The sequence below is a fragment of the Rattus norvegicus genome, chromosome 3 (assembly GCF_021556685.1).
Source record: "Rattus norvegicus strain SHRSP/BbbUtx chromosome 3, alternate assembly SHRSP_T2T, whole genome shotgun sequence".
In the NCBI taxonomy this organism is placed as follows: Eukaryota; Metazoa; Chordata; class Mammalia; order Rodentia; family Muridae; genus Rattus; species Rattus norvegicus.
The window spans coordinates 117,335,316-117,347,368 of NC_141536.1; the positions used below are offsets into that span (position 1 = coordinate 117,335,316).

Genomic DNA, 12,053 nt, shown 5'->3' on the forward strand with positions numbered 1-12,053 from the left:
CTCGGTGTCCAAAACTTTATTGGAAGATCAGTCACACAGGTATAGTTGACTGCCCATGTTGGTTGAGTTCAAACCCTCTAGAAGCCAAGGTAAAGCTAATTTCTGGTCCAAGTCCCCAGCAAAGATCATATTGTTAATGCAGACTATTAATGGGATGGGATCTAAGACTTTTGTGTATGCTTATATTGAACAGGATATCTCAACGACTTAGAAACCGGCTCCTTAGAGAGCCCAGCAAGAGCTAACCAATTCTGAAGTTTAAAAAAAAAATCATATACTCATGTGATTACGGTATTGGATCACCTGGAGCTGGAGCTGTAATACAGGCAGTTGTGAGCCACCTGATGTGGGTGCTGGGAACTGAACTCTAGTCCTCTGGAAGTGTAGGAAGGTACTCTTAACCACCGAGCTTTCTCCAGCCCCAAGCCAAACAGTTTTCATGAATGAACATGACACGAACAATCCAGGTTTGTTGAACTTTTCACCAGATCCACTGCCATATGTTGCTGACTCCCCACTGAGGTCCCCTTTACCAACAGTGTGCCCACTCCCACTGTTTGCAGTTCCCAGTCCATGGATGATTGCTTCCGCCTGCAGTTAAAAGCCTTCAGCAGATGGGTGTTGCGTTTCAGGCTGAGAGATTCAGTTCTCCAACTTCTATTTCCTTCTTCCTGTCCTTCAAGGAAGAGGCACCACCAAAGGCTGATACGGCGGAATCTACTGTATAGCACAGTTCACTGTCTCAGATCTGTCTGCACAGTCAGGTTGAGGCTGAACCCCAGACAAGAGCGTATGCTGGCTTAACTTTCCTCTACGCTGTTCTCCTCCTTCTTTATCTATTTTCTCCTGAAAACAACCTCAGGCTCTCAGAAGGCTCTAAAGGTTCATGGTCTGCCTTAGGAGTTAGAACCCAAGAGAGGCTGGAGACCTGAAACACAGGGATCACATTAGAAATGATCGTTGACTGAAAAACAACCTGTGAAAACCCCAAGTAGAACTCCCTGCAAATCATACAGACAGCCATGAGTGCACTAAATCATTAGTCGCCCTACTCCCAACCCCTCGAGTATGTGGACTATTTTGTCTCAATAGATGTCAGGACCTGACTCTTATTTAATTCCATAGTCCGGGATACAATCTTGTGGCTGCACCAGACTAGTGGAACTGGCAATTTTAAACCTGAATGCTAATTTTCTCATTTACAAAGACAATTGAGACTTAAACATAAAACAGGCTCCTCTATTATAGCATATATCCCTATAGACAAATCTATGTCAGAAGCACAGTTCCCAAGCAAACAAAAGCCAGTGGAAGGGAAATCAGTGAGTGACATTAAGCACAAATGATACTGGCTCTATGGTCTGCCAAGTCCATCAATACCAAACATGTCAAGACCACCTGCCCTGGATCTTTGGGCAGCTTAGTGCTCTATCATTCTCTCCCAATCTCTCCTTTCCCTGGGTGCTATATTGTCAGTTTCTCCCCCACCCCAACCCCTTCGGTTTTCCTTCAAGGTATTTAAACTTATGTCATTTCTACTCTTGTCTTTTGTCACCAAACTGATCACGTACTTAGTAGCTCTATAGCCGCCCCCAACTATTGATTCAGGGGGAATAAGTTTATTCTCGTTGAATAATTATAGCCAGTAATGGTGACCAATCCACTTGTTCCATGATCATTCCTTAATTTCATTCTTAGGAGGCAACGTTAACTTGCCATTTGGAACTTATGCGAGCCATAGTGGTGCCTGCCTGCAATCCTAGCACTCAGGAGAATGAGGTGAGGAATCCCCAAGAGTTATAGGGCAGCCTGCATTACATGGTGATTTCCAGGTTAGCCTGGAACACATGAACAGACCCTGTTTCAAAACACCTTGAGGTCATGATGTTGTGGGACTCTTAAATTCAAGACCTCTTTTTCTTTTGTTTGTTTAATTCTCTGGGCTATGTAGTCCAGTTTTGACTTAAACTCACAATATTAAACTCAGAAGCCTCAGCCTTCTGAGCACTGAAATTAGAGCATATGCCCCCATGCCCACTTCTCTGTCCCATTGCTGAAACCATAATGTCTCCCCTAACTGCAGTGCTTAAAGCATTCAAATAGCATCCTCTCCCCCTCCCCAACTCCTGCCCTTCCTCATGGCCTATGTTGTATTCTAGAAAAGTCTATTCTGCATCCCAGAGTTGCAAACCTGATTTTCCCACTACCATCAAAGGCCCACAGGCCTCACCCCACTCTCAGGGAAGAGAACTGGATACAGAAAACTTGAATGACTGAATGACATCCTAGACACACATCTTGGAGAACTTTCTGGAAGATGCACAAGTCCAAGCAGCATGCTTTCCTAACATCCCAGAACCGGTGGGAAGTCCCTGGTGCAGAGGATTATTAGCCAAGGCAAGTGGGTGAGTCTTAGTTCTCAGAAAATACTGGTTTGCTAGCTACATACTACCTAGGCCACCAGTGCTTATGAGGCGAGACAGACTGTTGTCCTGTCCTTAATTCAAGGCCCTGCCTGGTAATAGGTCACAATGCCCCAGAGTGTTCAAATCTAGAATGGTCAACCCAAGTAGGAGGAGGTGAGGAGAGTTGGTGAGGATGTTGGGTGGGAGTCGGGGGAGGGAGATCCCCAAAGAGGCTAGTTCCTCACTCACTGAGCTCACCCTGGAGTGTTGTATCCCTTCACTGATCCTCAATCTCCTAGCACGAGGACTCCCTAATAACCTTTGGGACCTGGCTCTGCTTACTCATGCCCAGAACTATTCTACAGCCAACTTCCTCCTTCCAGAGGGGCTGGAGACTGGAGAGGGATTGAGTAGTGTCAGTGAGCCATGTGTGTCCCCTGGGACTTCAGCCAGGCCCAGCTCCTGGACAGTATCCTAGGGCTGGGGGCGCTAGGAGTGACGATTCGAACAGTCTTCTCAACGGCTGGCCTAGCCCTGCTGCTCCTGTTGCTGTCCAGCTTCCTTGTTTTTGACCTGCTCCGTGGGTAAGTGCCACCTGTCAGGTAGGTGTCACAAACACAGGGACAAATGAGCAGTTGCCTCGAGCTGCCATCTTCTCTCTCCACAGATCCACAGGTCCCAACCTGCCACGGCACAGACTTCTCCCAACAGGTCAGAGCCAGGGGGCTGGTGAAGGGCCAGGACAGCAAGCAGCTCCCCTGTCCCCAACAGGGAGAGTCTCGGGACTGCTCAGACTCCAGGATGCACTGCTCCTGCTGTTCCTGGGCCTCAGCCTGCTCTTGGGAGGCTCTGGTATCCCCTTAGCCATGCTGGGCCTAGCTTTCTGTATCCATCCGTGGGCCTGAGGGGCCTCCAAAAGATGAATGCCTTCTAAAAACACACCATCCAATCTGCTCTCTGATTTCTTCTCCTCCATCCTGAGCTACGTGAGGGTAAGGTTGTCTGTTGGAAGGACAGAATAGTCCAGTATATTCAGCTTGAACCTTCTAGTTCTATAATATGAACATTTGGTAGCTGGGTCTGAGGCTTAGGGCATTAAGAGAAGGCAGAGAAAAGGGTGGTTACAGAAACCAATGCCAGCCATGAAGTTGGAGGCAGCCATCCAGGAGGGACAGGTGTGGAGAAGGCTTCCTACAAGCAAGGAGAATGGCATCTGTGAGGCTTGCTGAGCTCTCCTGCCAGCCTGGAGGGGCCGTGAGTAAAAGACGTGAGTGAGTCTCACACTGCAGCAGCTCTTCTCTCGGCTGGGCCCCACCCCAGCCCGGGTCATAATGCACCCCTCTGGGGATGGTGGGGTGAGCGAGGGTGAGACTGGGACCTGGCTGCCAGGTTAGCCTGCACACAACAGGAAGCACCATGACTTAGGTGGCTCTGCCCAAAGGTGAGTCCTAGCCCCCGGGTCAAAGCCCAATCCTGCCCATGCTGGTATCCTCCTGACCCCTGCATGCCCTCCTATCCAAAGGTCCTGGGCATCTCCAGGGTTGCTCCTGCAGCTGGCCTGGCCCCATCCACAGGTGCACCAGCCGTGATGCAGCAGCCACGAGTGGAGACGGACATCATCGGGGCTGGCGAGGGGCCCCAGCGGGCAGCGCCCTGGTCAGCCTGGGTTCTCCGTCAGGACTGGGTGCGCTGGTGGGTATGCCACATACCTCGGAGCTGGGCCCAGTGGTGGAATACATCAGGCTGGAGGCAACCACTGCAGCGCATGCTATGGGGTCTGGAGGGGACACTGTACCTGCTGCTGGCACTGATGCTGTGCCATGCACTCTTCACCACTGGCTCCCACCTGCTGAGCTCCCTGTGGCCTGTGGTGGCTGTCATGTGGAGCCACCTGCTGCCAGCTGTCCTGCTGCTTGTGCTCAGTGCCCTGCCTGCTCTGCTCTTCGCTGCCTCCTTCCTGCTGCTCTTCTCCACACTGCTGAGCCTCGTGGGCCTCCTCACCTCCATGACTCACCCAGGCTACGCTCAGGACTTGGACCAATAGAAGGGCAACCCCATCTTACTGCTTGTGTCTGTTGAGCCCTGGCCTAGGGCCTGAGCCCTGTGGGGAGGGTGGGCAGGGAAACTCCAACAGACCTCAGACCCCCAGTCACAAACACAAGTGGGGGTCTGGATTCTGGGCATCTACCTTAAACCCACACTGGTGTCAGGAACAGGACGGTCTTGCTAGGACAAACCACGGAAAGCACCATGTCACTTGATCTTCCTGGCAGAACCCTTTTTTGTCACCACCTCAGCCCTCCCAGCTCCAGGCTTCTTGAGAGTTTCCATGTACATACCCCTGGGCTTGTCTGGATTTGTCCCGGATCCTCTCTCTAATTCCAGGAGGAGCACACACTCTGGAATGGGTTTTATTGACAGAAAGAGAGGCTGGGGACCTCACCTCACAGAAACGGGAAAGAGGCCAATCATGGGGGAGACTGAGGGAGGGTGGAGAGTGTGTGTGTAGACTGGACCCAAGGCTTTGTGCATAAGCAAACACTCCACCCTACATACTCATATTTTTAAGAGCCTCCAGGTCTGTTACAAAAATGCAAAGTTCCATATCTTGGCCAATTCACTATTCTTGAACCTCAGCGTTAAGGGAGCCCCCATGTTTTCATAATGTCGTTACGATCGAAAGCCAGTATCTGTTTGCAAACTACTTTGCTTTTGCTGTTGTTTTGAAACAGGGTCTCATGAAGCCCAGGGTGGCTTTGGACTCTTTAGCTGGGAATGACTTTGAATTTCTGATCCTGTCGCCTCTATTTATGTGCAGAGTACTGGGATTAAAACTTGCGCCATCATGCCTGGTTTTATGAAAAGTACTTTGTAAGGCTAAACAGCAGTTAAGCTCAAAAGGCCTTTTGATTCAGAAGCTAAAAGATGGAGTATGTTTCTCTAGGCTTGCACAGAAAATCTGTCATGTATGGAGTCCCAGCCCCAGAACTGACATGGAATGAACGGGGCGATGAAATGTGAAAGGTACCACGTGGCCTCACGCTAGGCAGATACTGAACTAGATGAGTTGTGCAATGCCTGAGACCGGAGCCTGGTCCAGGAAATGTTGTAAGGCTGTGTGAGTGGGAAAATAATAGCTCAGGGATTTCCAGAATTGATTAAGCAAGTTGCTTCCATGAGAGGGCTTCGGACCATGCACACTTCCCTGGAGTTTGGCCATTTACCTATCTGCTGAGTCTTCCAAACAAAGCTGTGAGTAAAGTGACAGACACAGTAGACAATTTGCCCACAGCTGGGGCCCAGATTTCAGTCTTCATCCACTCCTGACCTCTACCCTATCCCTGCTGCTTCTCAGTTCTTTATCCGTTTTATATCTAACCTTAAAATCATTGCTTCTGACTCTCTAGGCTGAAAAACTCTTCTAAACACTCAGTCATCTAAACACTCAGCACCTTGAGTTATGGTTCATTTTGGCCAAAACCTGCAAGTTTTGGACCTCTGTGTTACTGGTAGACATCTTTAGATTCAGTGCCTAGAACCCAAAGCCAGTCCTTCTGTTTCTTTGTGGTTCCCCCTGCAACGTGGGACGTGTGTCAAGGCAAGACATGGGGGTACTGAAGCTTATGGTTACGATTGCTGTAATTCCAGGACTATCACTTTCTTGTTCCGTGGATGATCTATTCCTCCGTCTGTCTGTCTGTCTGTCTGTCTGTCTCTCTTTATACGCACGCGCGCACACACACACACACACACACACACCTCATGTAGTTCAGACTGTTCCCAAATTCACTCTGTAGCTGAGGATGGCTTTGAGCTCTGATCCTCTTGCTCCCACCTCCCAGGGACTAGGATCACAGAGACGTGCTCCCACGCCTGCTTTGTTTGGTGCCAGTGATCAAACTCAAGGCTTCTGGCATCTTGGGCAAGCACTCTACCAACTGAGGTACACTGCTAGCCTTGATCAGTCTTTCTGAACTCATTTTCTACCTGGATATAACAAAGACATGGACACTTGCTTTGGGGCATCTGGCTTGCAAGGTGAAGTGCCTGAACTAGGCCCTAATTTCACAACATAACTGAATACATATTAACAATACAACTTAACTGAAAAACAGACTGAGATGCCTAGCCTGGGCCATGTGTCATTGGCCATGGACCTTGGGTCATTCTAATTAAGAGGAGAGGAGGTATTAACCAAGACCACATTCAGGGGACACAATGCAGGTGAGAGCAAAAAGGGTCTTTTCATCTCTCCTCCAATCAAAATATAACCCCTGCCCTCTTGACCTGCTGCTGTGGGGTGACACAGTGAAACAGGTGTGCAGTTGGGCAGTCCTTCCCAAATTAGATGTTCTTATATTCTACAACCCAGAAACTCAAATTCTCACGGAGGTCCTTGAGGGCCTTGCTCTTTGACATGTGGTTCCAGAAGAAGCCGTCTAGGCATCCCTTAGCTTTCCGGATACATAGACACTCCGTGGGGCTGCTGAAATGGCCCAGCAGTTGAGAACACTTGCTCTTGCAAGAGGATCCTGGTTCAGTTCTCAGAAGCTACATGTGAGCTCACAAAGCATCTGTAACTTCAACTACAGAGGATCAGACACCTTCTGCACCAGGCAGAGGATGTGATGTGGCGCAGATACATGTAAGCACTCATACATATAAAATCATTAGATTAAAAAAATGCAGACTCGGGGGGGGGGGGGGCTAAGGATGTGGTTCATTTTAGTAAGTGTTTGCCCAGCATGTGGCCCTGGGTGTGATCCCAGCACCATATCAACTTGGCCCAGAAGCTCTTGCCTGTAATCCTGTCACTTGGGAAGTGAACTCAGGAGGAGCAAAAGTTCAAGGCCATCCTCTGTTACATATCTAGTTTGTGGCCAGACTGGATTACAGGAGACCACATCTAAAAAGAAAACAAAAGATTTTCCGGCTCCGGCTCAGACCTGCTGAGCTGGGCCTGTATTTTCCAAGGTGACAGGTGAGGCACTGCCTAGGGCATGTGGTTGAGGACTGCACTGTGCTGTTGATGCTGGCGGCCGTGGGAGGGTAAAGCATGATGAGGAGGGCAATGGAAGGGGCAGAAGCTACCCGGACCAGTCTTGAGATCTTAGTATAAAATACAATTCTCATCGAACACATTTAAAACATATAATGGCCCAACAAAACAACCCAAGAAACAGAATGGCACACATGACTAGCCCCAAGCAAATGGGAGTGGGGTACAGGGATATAGTGTGAGACCTTGCAGAAGAGAAAATACTGGGTATGGTGGCACATGGCCTTAATCCCGGCACTTGGGAGTCAGAGGCAAGCAGATCTGTGAGTTCAAGGCCAGTCTGGTCTACAGAGCAAGTTCCAGGACAGCCAGGGCTATACAGAGAAATCCTGTCTCCACAAAACAAAACAAAAATCAAAACAATCCACGAAATCCCTTAAGCATACAAATCTGTCCACTTTGAATTTAAATGATTTTAAATGCAATCCAATAAAAATTGGACACGTTGGAGTCAATGTGTTCCAAGCCAGTTGAGCCAAGAAGAGGGACAAATGATGTACCAAACCACTGGGTGAGTCTTTTCGCCTACCCCTTCCTCACCTCACCCACAGTTTTGTTTTGTGTTTTGTTTCTGACAGGGTTGGAATGAGGGGCTGGGATCTACCAATGGTTTTCTTTACCCAGAAAAAAATGGTCAGGCATGATTTATCTGATTCATACCAGTGTAGTTTCTTGATACTGAGGAGTGTGTGTGCGCGTGCGCGCATTGTACATGCACTATGACCTTTCTATCTCTGCCTCAAGGAATAGGGAGAAAAGAGGACCTAGAAGGATATCCAAAGATGGTCAAAGAGGAAAGAACGCAACTAGGCACTCGTTGATGAGCACGCCCAGCTCCAGGAGTGGGAGGGAACCTGCACAGCGAGGTCGACAGGAAGACCATAATCGAGAACACATCAGTTGCTGCTCAGGCGCAGTTGGGCGAAAGGGAAGAAGCAGGGGGAAGATCGCTGTGGGGGATGGGAGAGGGAGTGTCTGTGTTCCTGGATGACTGGACACCGGCTCTAGAGAGTGGCCTCTGGTATTCCCCTTTGGCTATGTGGAGAGGAATAGTGAGGGCAGCTGGTGAAACATTGTGTCGAAGGGGGTGGACAAGAGCCTGGCACTGATAAAACCCCAAGCCCAGCATGGGATACGAAGGTCATGGGCATCCACAAAGCAAAGGACTGCTGTCCTGGACCACTGAGAGGCCTAAAATCCGAGCTTGGGGAATCTGGTGCTCAATGTAGTGAGGCGCGCCCCCTGGCGGAGATCTGTGGCTCTGGCCGTGAAAAGTTAGCCTTGGCTAGGGTTCCCCGGAGGGGCGGGATTCCACAAGCTTGGACAGCAGTCTTGGGGTGAATGGGGCAGAACTTTGGGGCCATGGAGAAACCAGGTCTACCACCATCAGGATGACAGCTTTGTTGACTCCTCACTTATTTTCCTAAATCTTCAGTTGGCTACCCCACCAAGAGAAACCTAAGGCTTGAGAGTTCAGCTGAGAATCCCGGGACAGCCAGGATTCCAACTTCTGGCTTGGCCCTGGGTTTCTTTGGTCAGAATCTGGATACAATTAACTTTGTAAAACATCTTTTTCAGCTGAGTCAACGTTTCCATTTATATTCTGTAATGAAACCTTTGCTTCCTTTATACTTATATCTCACCTTTCAAGTATTTTTCCATCTTAAAAATAAAGGCTAGGAATGTGGCTCTGTGGTAGAGCTCTTGCCTGGCTGACATATTGACACCCAGGGTTTGATCGCTGATACTGCAATAAAATCGTTTTAAAAGAACTTAACTTCTTAATTCTACCAGTTTCTTTCCTGCCTTCAAATGCCTGACCCCCAAATAAAATAGAAAATGTTGGTGTGTGCACCAATTATTTCACACTGTATGTCTGCCCAGAGGCCATACGATAAGCCTCAAGGATACCTAAATCCTGTGAGATAGCACCTCTCACAGCCTCAGCTCCCCAACTAGGCTAGAATGGCTGGTCAGCCAGCCCCTGGGATCTGTCTGTCTCCCCAGCCCTAGATTCAAGTGTGCAGCACAGTACTTAGCTGTGTGAGTTCTGGTGATCAAACTCTGGTCCTTATGCTTGCAAGACAAGCACTTCACCTACTGTGCTGTCATCCCAGTTCAGTAGCTCACTTTTTAAAATGACGGAGTGGCGTTCTAACTTATTCGGTATACGGAATTTATTAATCCACCTGTTGGTGGATGGACCCGAGTCCTGTTCAGCTTTTGTAACTACAGCGCTGAAGTCTTCTTATGAACGGGTTTCTGTGTTGTGTAGGTAAGCACTTAGAGGTGAGATGGCCGGATCATGCAGATCACCTTTAATACAGTAGGCATTCCAGCAGCAAATGGTGCTCCTCTGGTTTGTACTTGGGTTATTCCCAGTGGCTGAAGATGTTGAACAAATGTTGGCATGTTTATTTACAATCTGTCTTCTTAAGTGTTCAAACTGTTTGCACTCCCTTAAATTTACTGGACTTACTGGAGTTACTTATTCTAAACAAGACAAAGGAGTGTTTATTCTAGAGTCAGTCTTTTATCAGACAGTTTGATTTGAAAATGCATTCTCTCAGGCTGCAGCTTGCCCTCTCTTAACAGCTTTGGGAGAACAGTTTTGCATTTTAATGAAATAGTTACAAGGAACTACACTGGTTTGAGCTCACCAAGAAGCTGTATCTGGAAGGGCTGCCCTTCTCCCACCCCCATTTCAGACCCAAGCATGTTTGTCTCAAAGTGTCTTCCAACTCCCCTTTGTGTGAGGGTAAACTGGCCTCTAATTTCTGTGACAGGGAGGGAAGAGAACTATAAAACTGCTTAAGGTTGCATCTACTCCACATCAAGGTGGCCTGGACCATGGAGATCCCCAGAATGCCAGTGTGGGGAACCTGGTGCTCAATGTGACAAGGTTCACCTGTTGGCAGAGATCTGTGACTCTGGCTGCAAGAGTTCAGTCATGGCTAGGGCTCCCCAGGGGGTCGGGATTCTATCTAGGGGGCAAAACATTTTCAACAGAGGTTACTAAAGTTTCTCCATGACATAGGGTCTACAGCAGGAGAGAAAACCACAAATTCAGTCATGGGGAGCTCATCTATAAAGAGAAAGTTCATCTGGGAATCCAATGGACTGCCTTAACTTCCCCAGCTGGTTTCTGCTGTTTGGTGTGCCTGACTTTAAGACATTATCTCTGTTGCCATTTATTCTTTCACTTGGATGCTCCATCCAAGGAGACACTGTCTCACCTGGGATTCGTTCTACTGGGGATACAGCTGACGACCTTGAGGTTTCCCTAGTGCATTTCTGCAGGGTGTTTTGAGCACCCAATTTGAAGTTTAGCCCTTCTTCCCTCCCTTCCCCTCTTCCTCTCTCCCTCCCTTCTGAGACAGGGTCTATTTAGTCTTTGTATTCTGAAACTCATGTAGGCTATGTAGACCGTGGTGGCCTCAAACTGACAGAGATCCTCCTGCCTGCCTCCCAAGTGCTGGGATTAAAGGCGTGCGCCACCATGCCTGGGCTAGTGGCTCTCTTGTTACTTATTCTTTTAAATTATTTTATTACTTAATGTGTAGGGAGGGGTGTTTTGTCTGCATACACATATGCTTTCCTTGTTCTCACAAAGGTCAGAAGAGGACATGAGATCCCTCGGAATTGGAGTTGCTGACAGTTGTGAGCCCTGGGGGTGCTGGAAACTGTCTGTCTGCAGAACGCCTGGAGGAGCAGCCCGTGCTTTTAACCACTGAGCACTTCTCTAGCTTGCTAGCTATTCTCTTAGTTTAGTTTGCCTCTGTAGTTAATAAACTGTCATAGATCATTCTCTGGACCATACAGCACAACAGTATATCACCATGCTATTTTATGGGCCTGCTATGGATGGCACATGCCTTTAATCCCAGCACTCAGGATGCAGAGGTAAGCACATCTCTTGAGTTTGAGTTCTAGGACAGGTAGGACGGATGACATAGAGAAACCCTGTCTCAAAAAAAAAAAAGTTGTTTGGTTTTTTTTGTTTTTTTGGATATTATGCTTTTGGTGTTGTATCTAGAACATCTGTGTCCAACGATAGGCTACCGACTCCTTTCCTCTGGATCTGTAGTTGTATGTATTGGGTTAAGAGCTATTTCTAGCTAATGTTTATATGGTATGAATTACAAATTGAAATGCATTTTCCTCAGATGGCTATGTAGTGATTTCTTCACTTTTTAAGTCTATCCTCTACTAACTTGTCTTTTTAAGTCTATCCTCTACTAACTTGTCTTTTTAAGTCTATCCTCTACTAACTTGTCTTAAGTCTATCCTCTACTAATTTGTCTTTACATTTTTAAAATGTTATCCTTTGTGTATAGAGGTGTTTTGCCTTCATGCATGTCAGAGAACCACATGTATGCCTGGTGCCCGGAGGGATCCTGTCTGCCAAAAGGAGTCATTTGTTACCTCTGGCAGGACATACGGATCCACTGACATTCATTTGTGGCAAAGCCCATGCCAGCTTCCAGACTGTCAGTCCCTACTCACAAGTACTTATACATTTCAAAGTCCCTAACACCAATTTCCTGCCCCCCCCAGCTACCCACCTTCCTTCTCTCCACTCCCCCATA

The 12,053-nt window shown here is 48.1% G+C and overlaps 3 protein-coding genes across 9 annotated transcripts in view; 2 read left to right on the forward strand and 1 right to left on the reverse strand.

The window, feature by feature from the left end:
• The window catches only part of Pced1a (PC-esterase domain containing 1A), a 22,013-nt gene continuing 9,960 nt past the window's right edge, over positions 1-12,053 (reverse strand). For all 3 annotated transcript variants that reach the window (XM_087650973.1, XM_087650974.1, XM_087650969.1), the window contains one exon: positions 1-928. In XM_087650973.1, the coding sequence (XP_087507099.1) occupies positions 897-928 (32 nt within the window). In that variant the 3' untranslated portion in view covers positions 1-896. The remainder of the gene's footprint in view (positions 929-12,053) is intronic.
• On the forward strand, positions 2,492-3,346 carry LOC129351010 (uncharacterized). 4 transcript variants are annotated; one of them, XM_087647107.1, is made up of 3 exons: positions 2,492-2,579; positions 2,771-2,989; positions 3,073-3,346. In XM_087647107.1, the coding sequence occupies exons 2-3, from the start codon at positions 2,832-2,834 to the stop codon at positions 3,308-3,310; spliced, it is 396 nt and encodes a 131-aa protein (XP_087503233.1). In that variant the 5' UTR covers positions 2,492-2,579; positions 2,771-2,831; the 3' UTR covers positions 3,311-3,346. The 4 variants fall into 4 exon arrangements, with proteins under 4 accessions (XP_087503233.1, XP_087503244.1, XP_087503228.1 ...); XM_087647118.1 differs by having other exon boundaries at positions 2,534-2,579; positions 2,855-2,989; XM_087647102.1 differs by having other exon boundaries at positions 2,559-2,579; positions 2,758-2,989.
• Tmem239 (transmembrane 239) lies at positions 3,759-5,005 on the forward strand. Of its 2 annotated transcripts, none has more exons than XM_087645790.1 (2): positions 3,759-3,846; positions 3,928-4,467. In XM_087645790.1, the coding sequence occupies exon 2, from the start codon at positions 3,994-3,996 to the stop codon at positions 4,447-4,449; it is 456 nt and encodes a 151-aa protein (XP_087501916.1). In that variant the 5' UTR covers positions 3,759-3,846; positions 3,928-3,993; the 3' UTR covers positions 4,450-4,467.

Excerpts from the sequence above, each read along its gene's own strand:
- Tmem239 (XM_087645790.1), top strand. The coding sequence starts at position 3,994 with ATGCAGCAGCCACGAGTGGAGACGGACATCATCGGGGCTGGCGAGGGG.
- LOC129351010 (XM_087647107.1), top strand. The coding sequence starts at position 2,832 with ATGTGTGTCCCCTGGGACTTCAGCCAGGCCCAGCTCCTGGACAGTATC. Across the intron at positions 2,990-3,072 it reads GTTTTTGACCTGCTCCGTGG|ATCCACAGGTCCCAACCTGC; the intron begins GTAAGTGCCACC and ends CTCTCTCCACAG.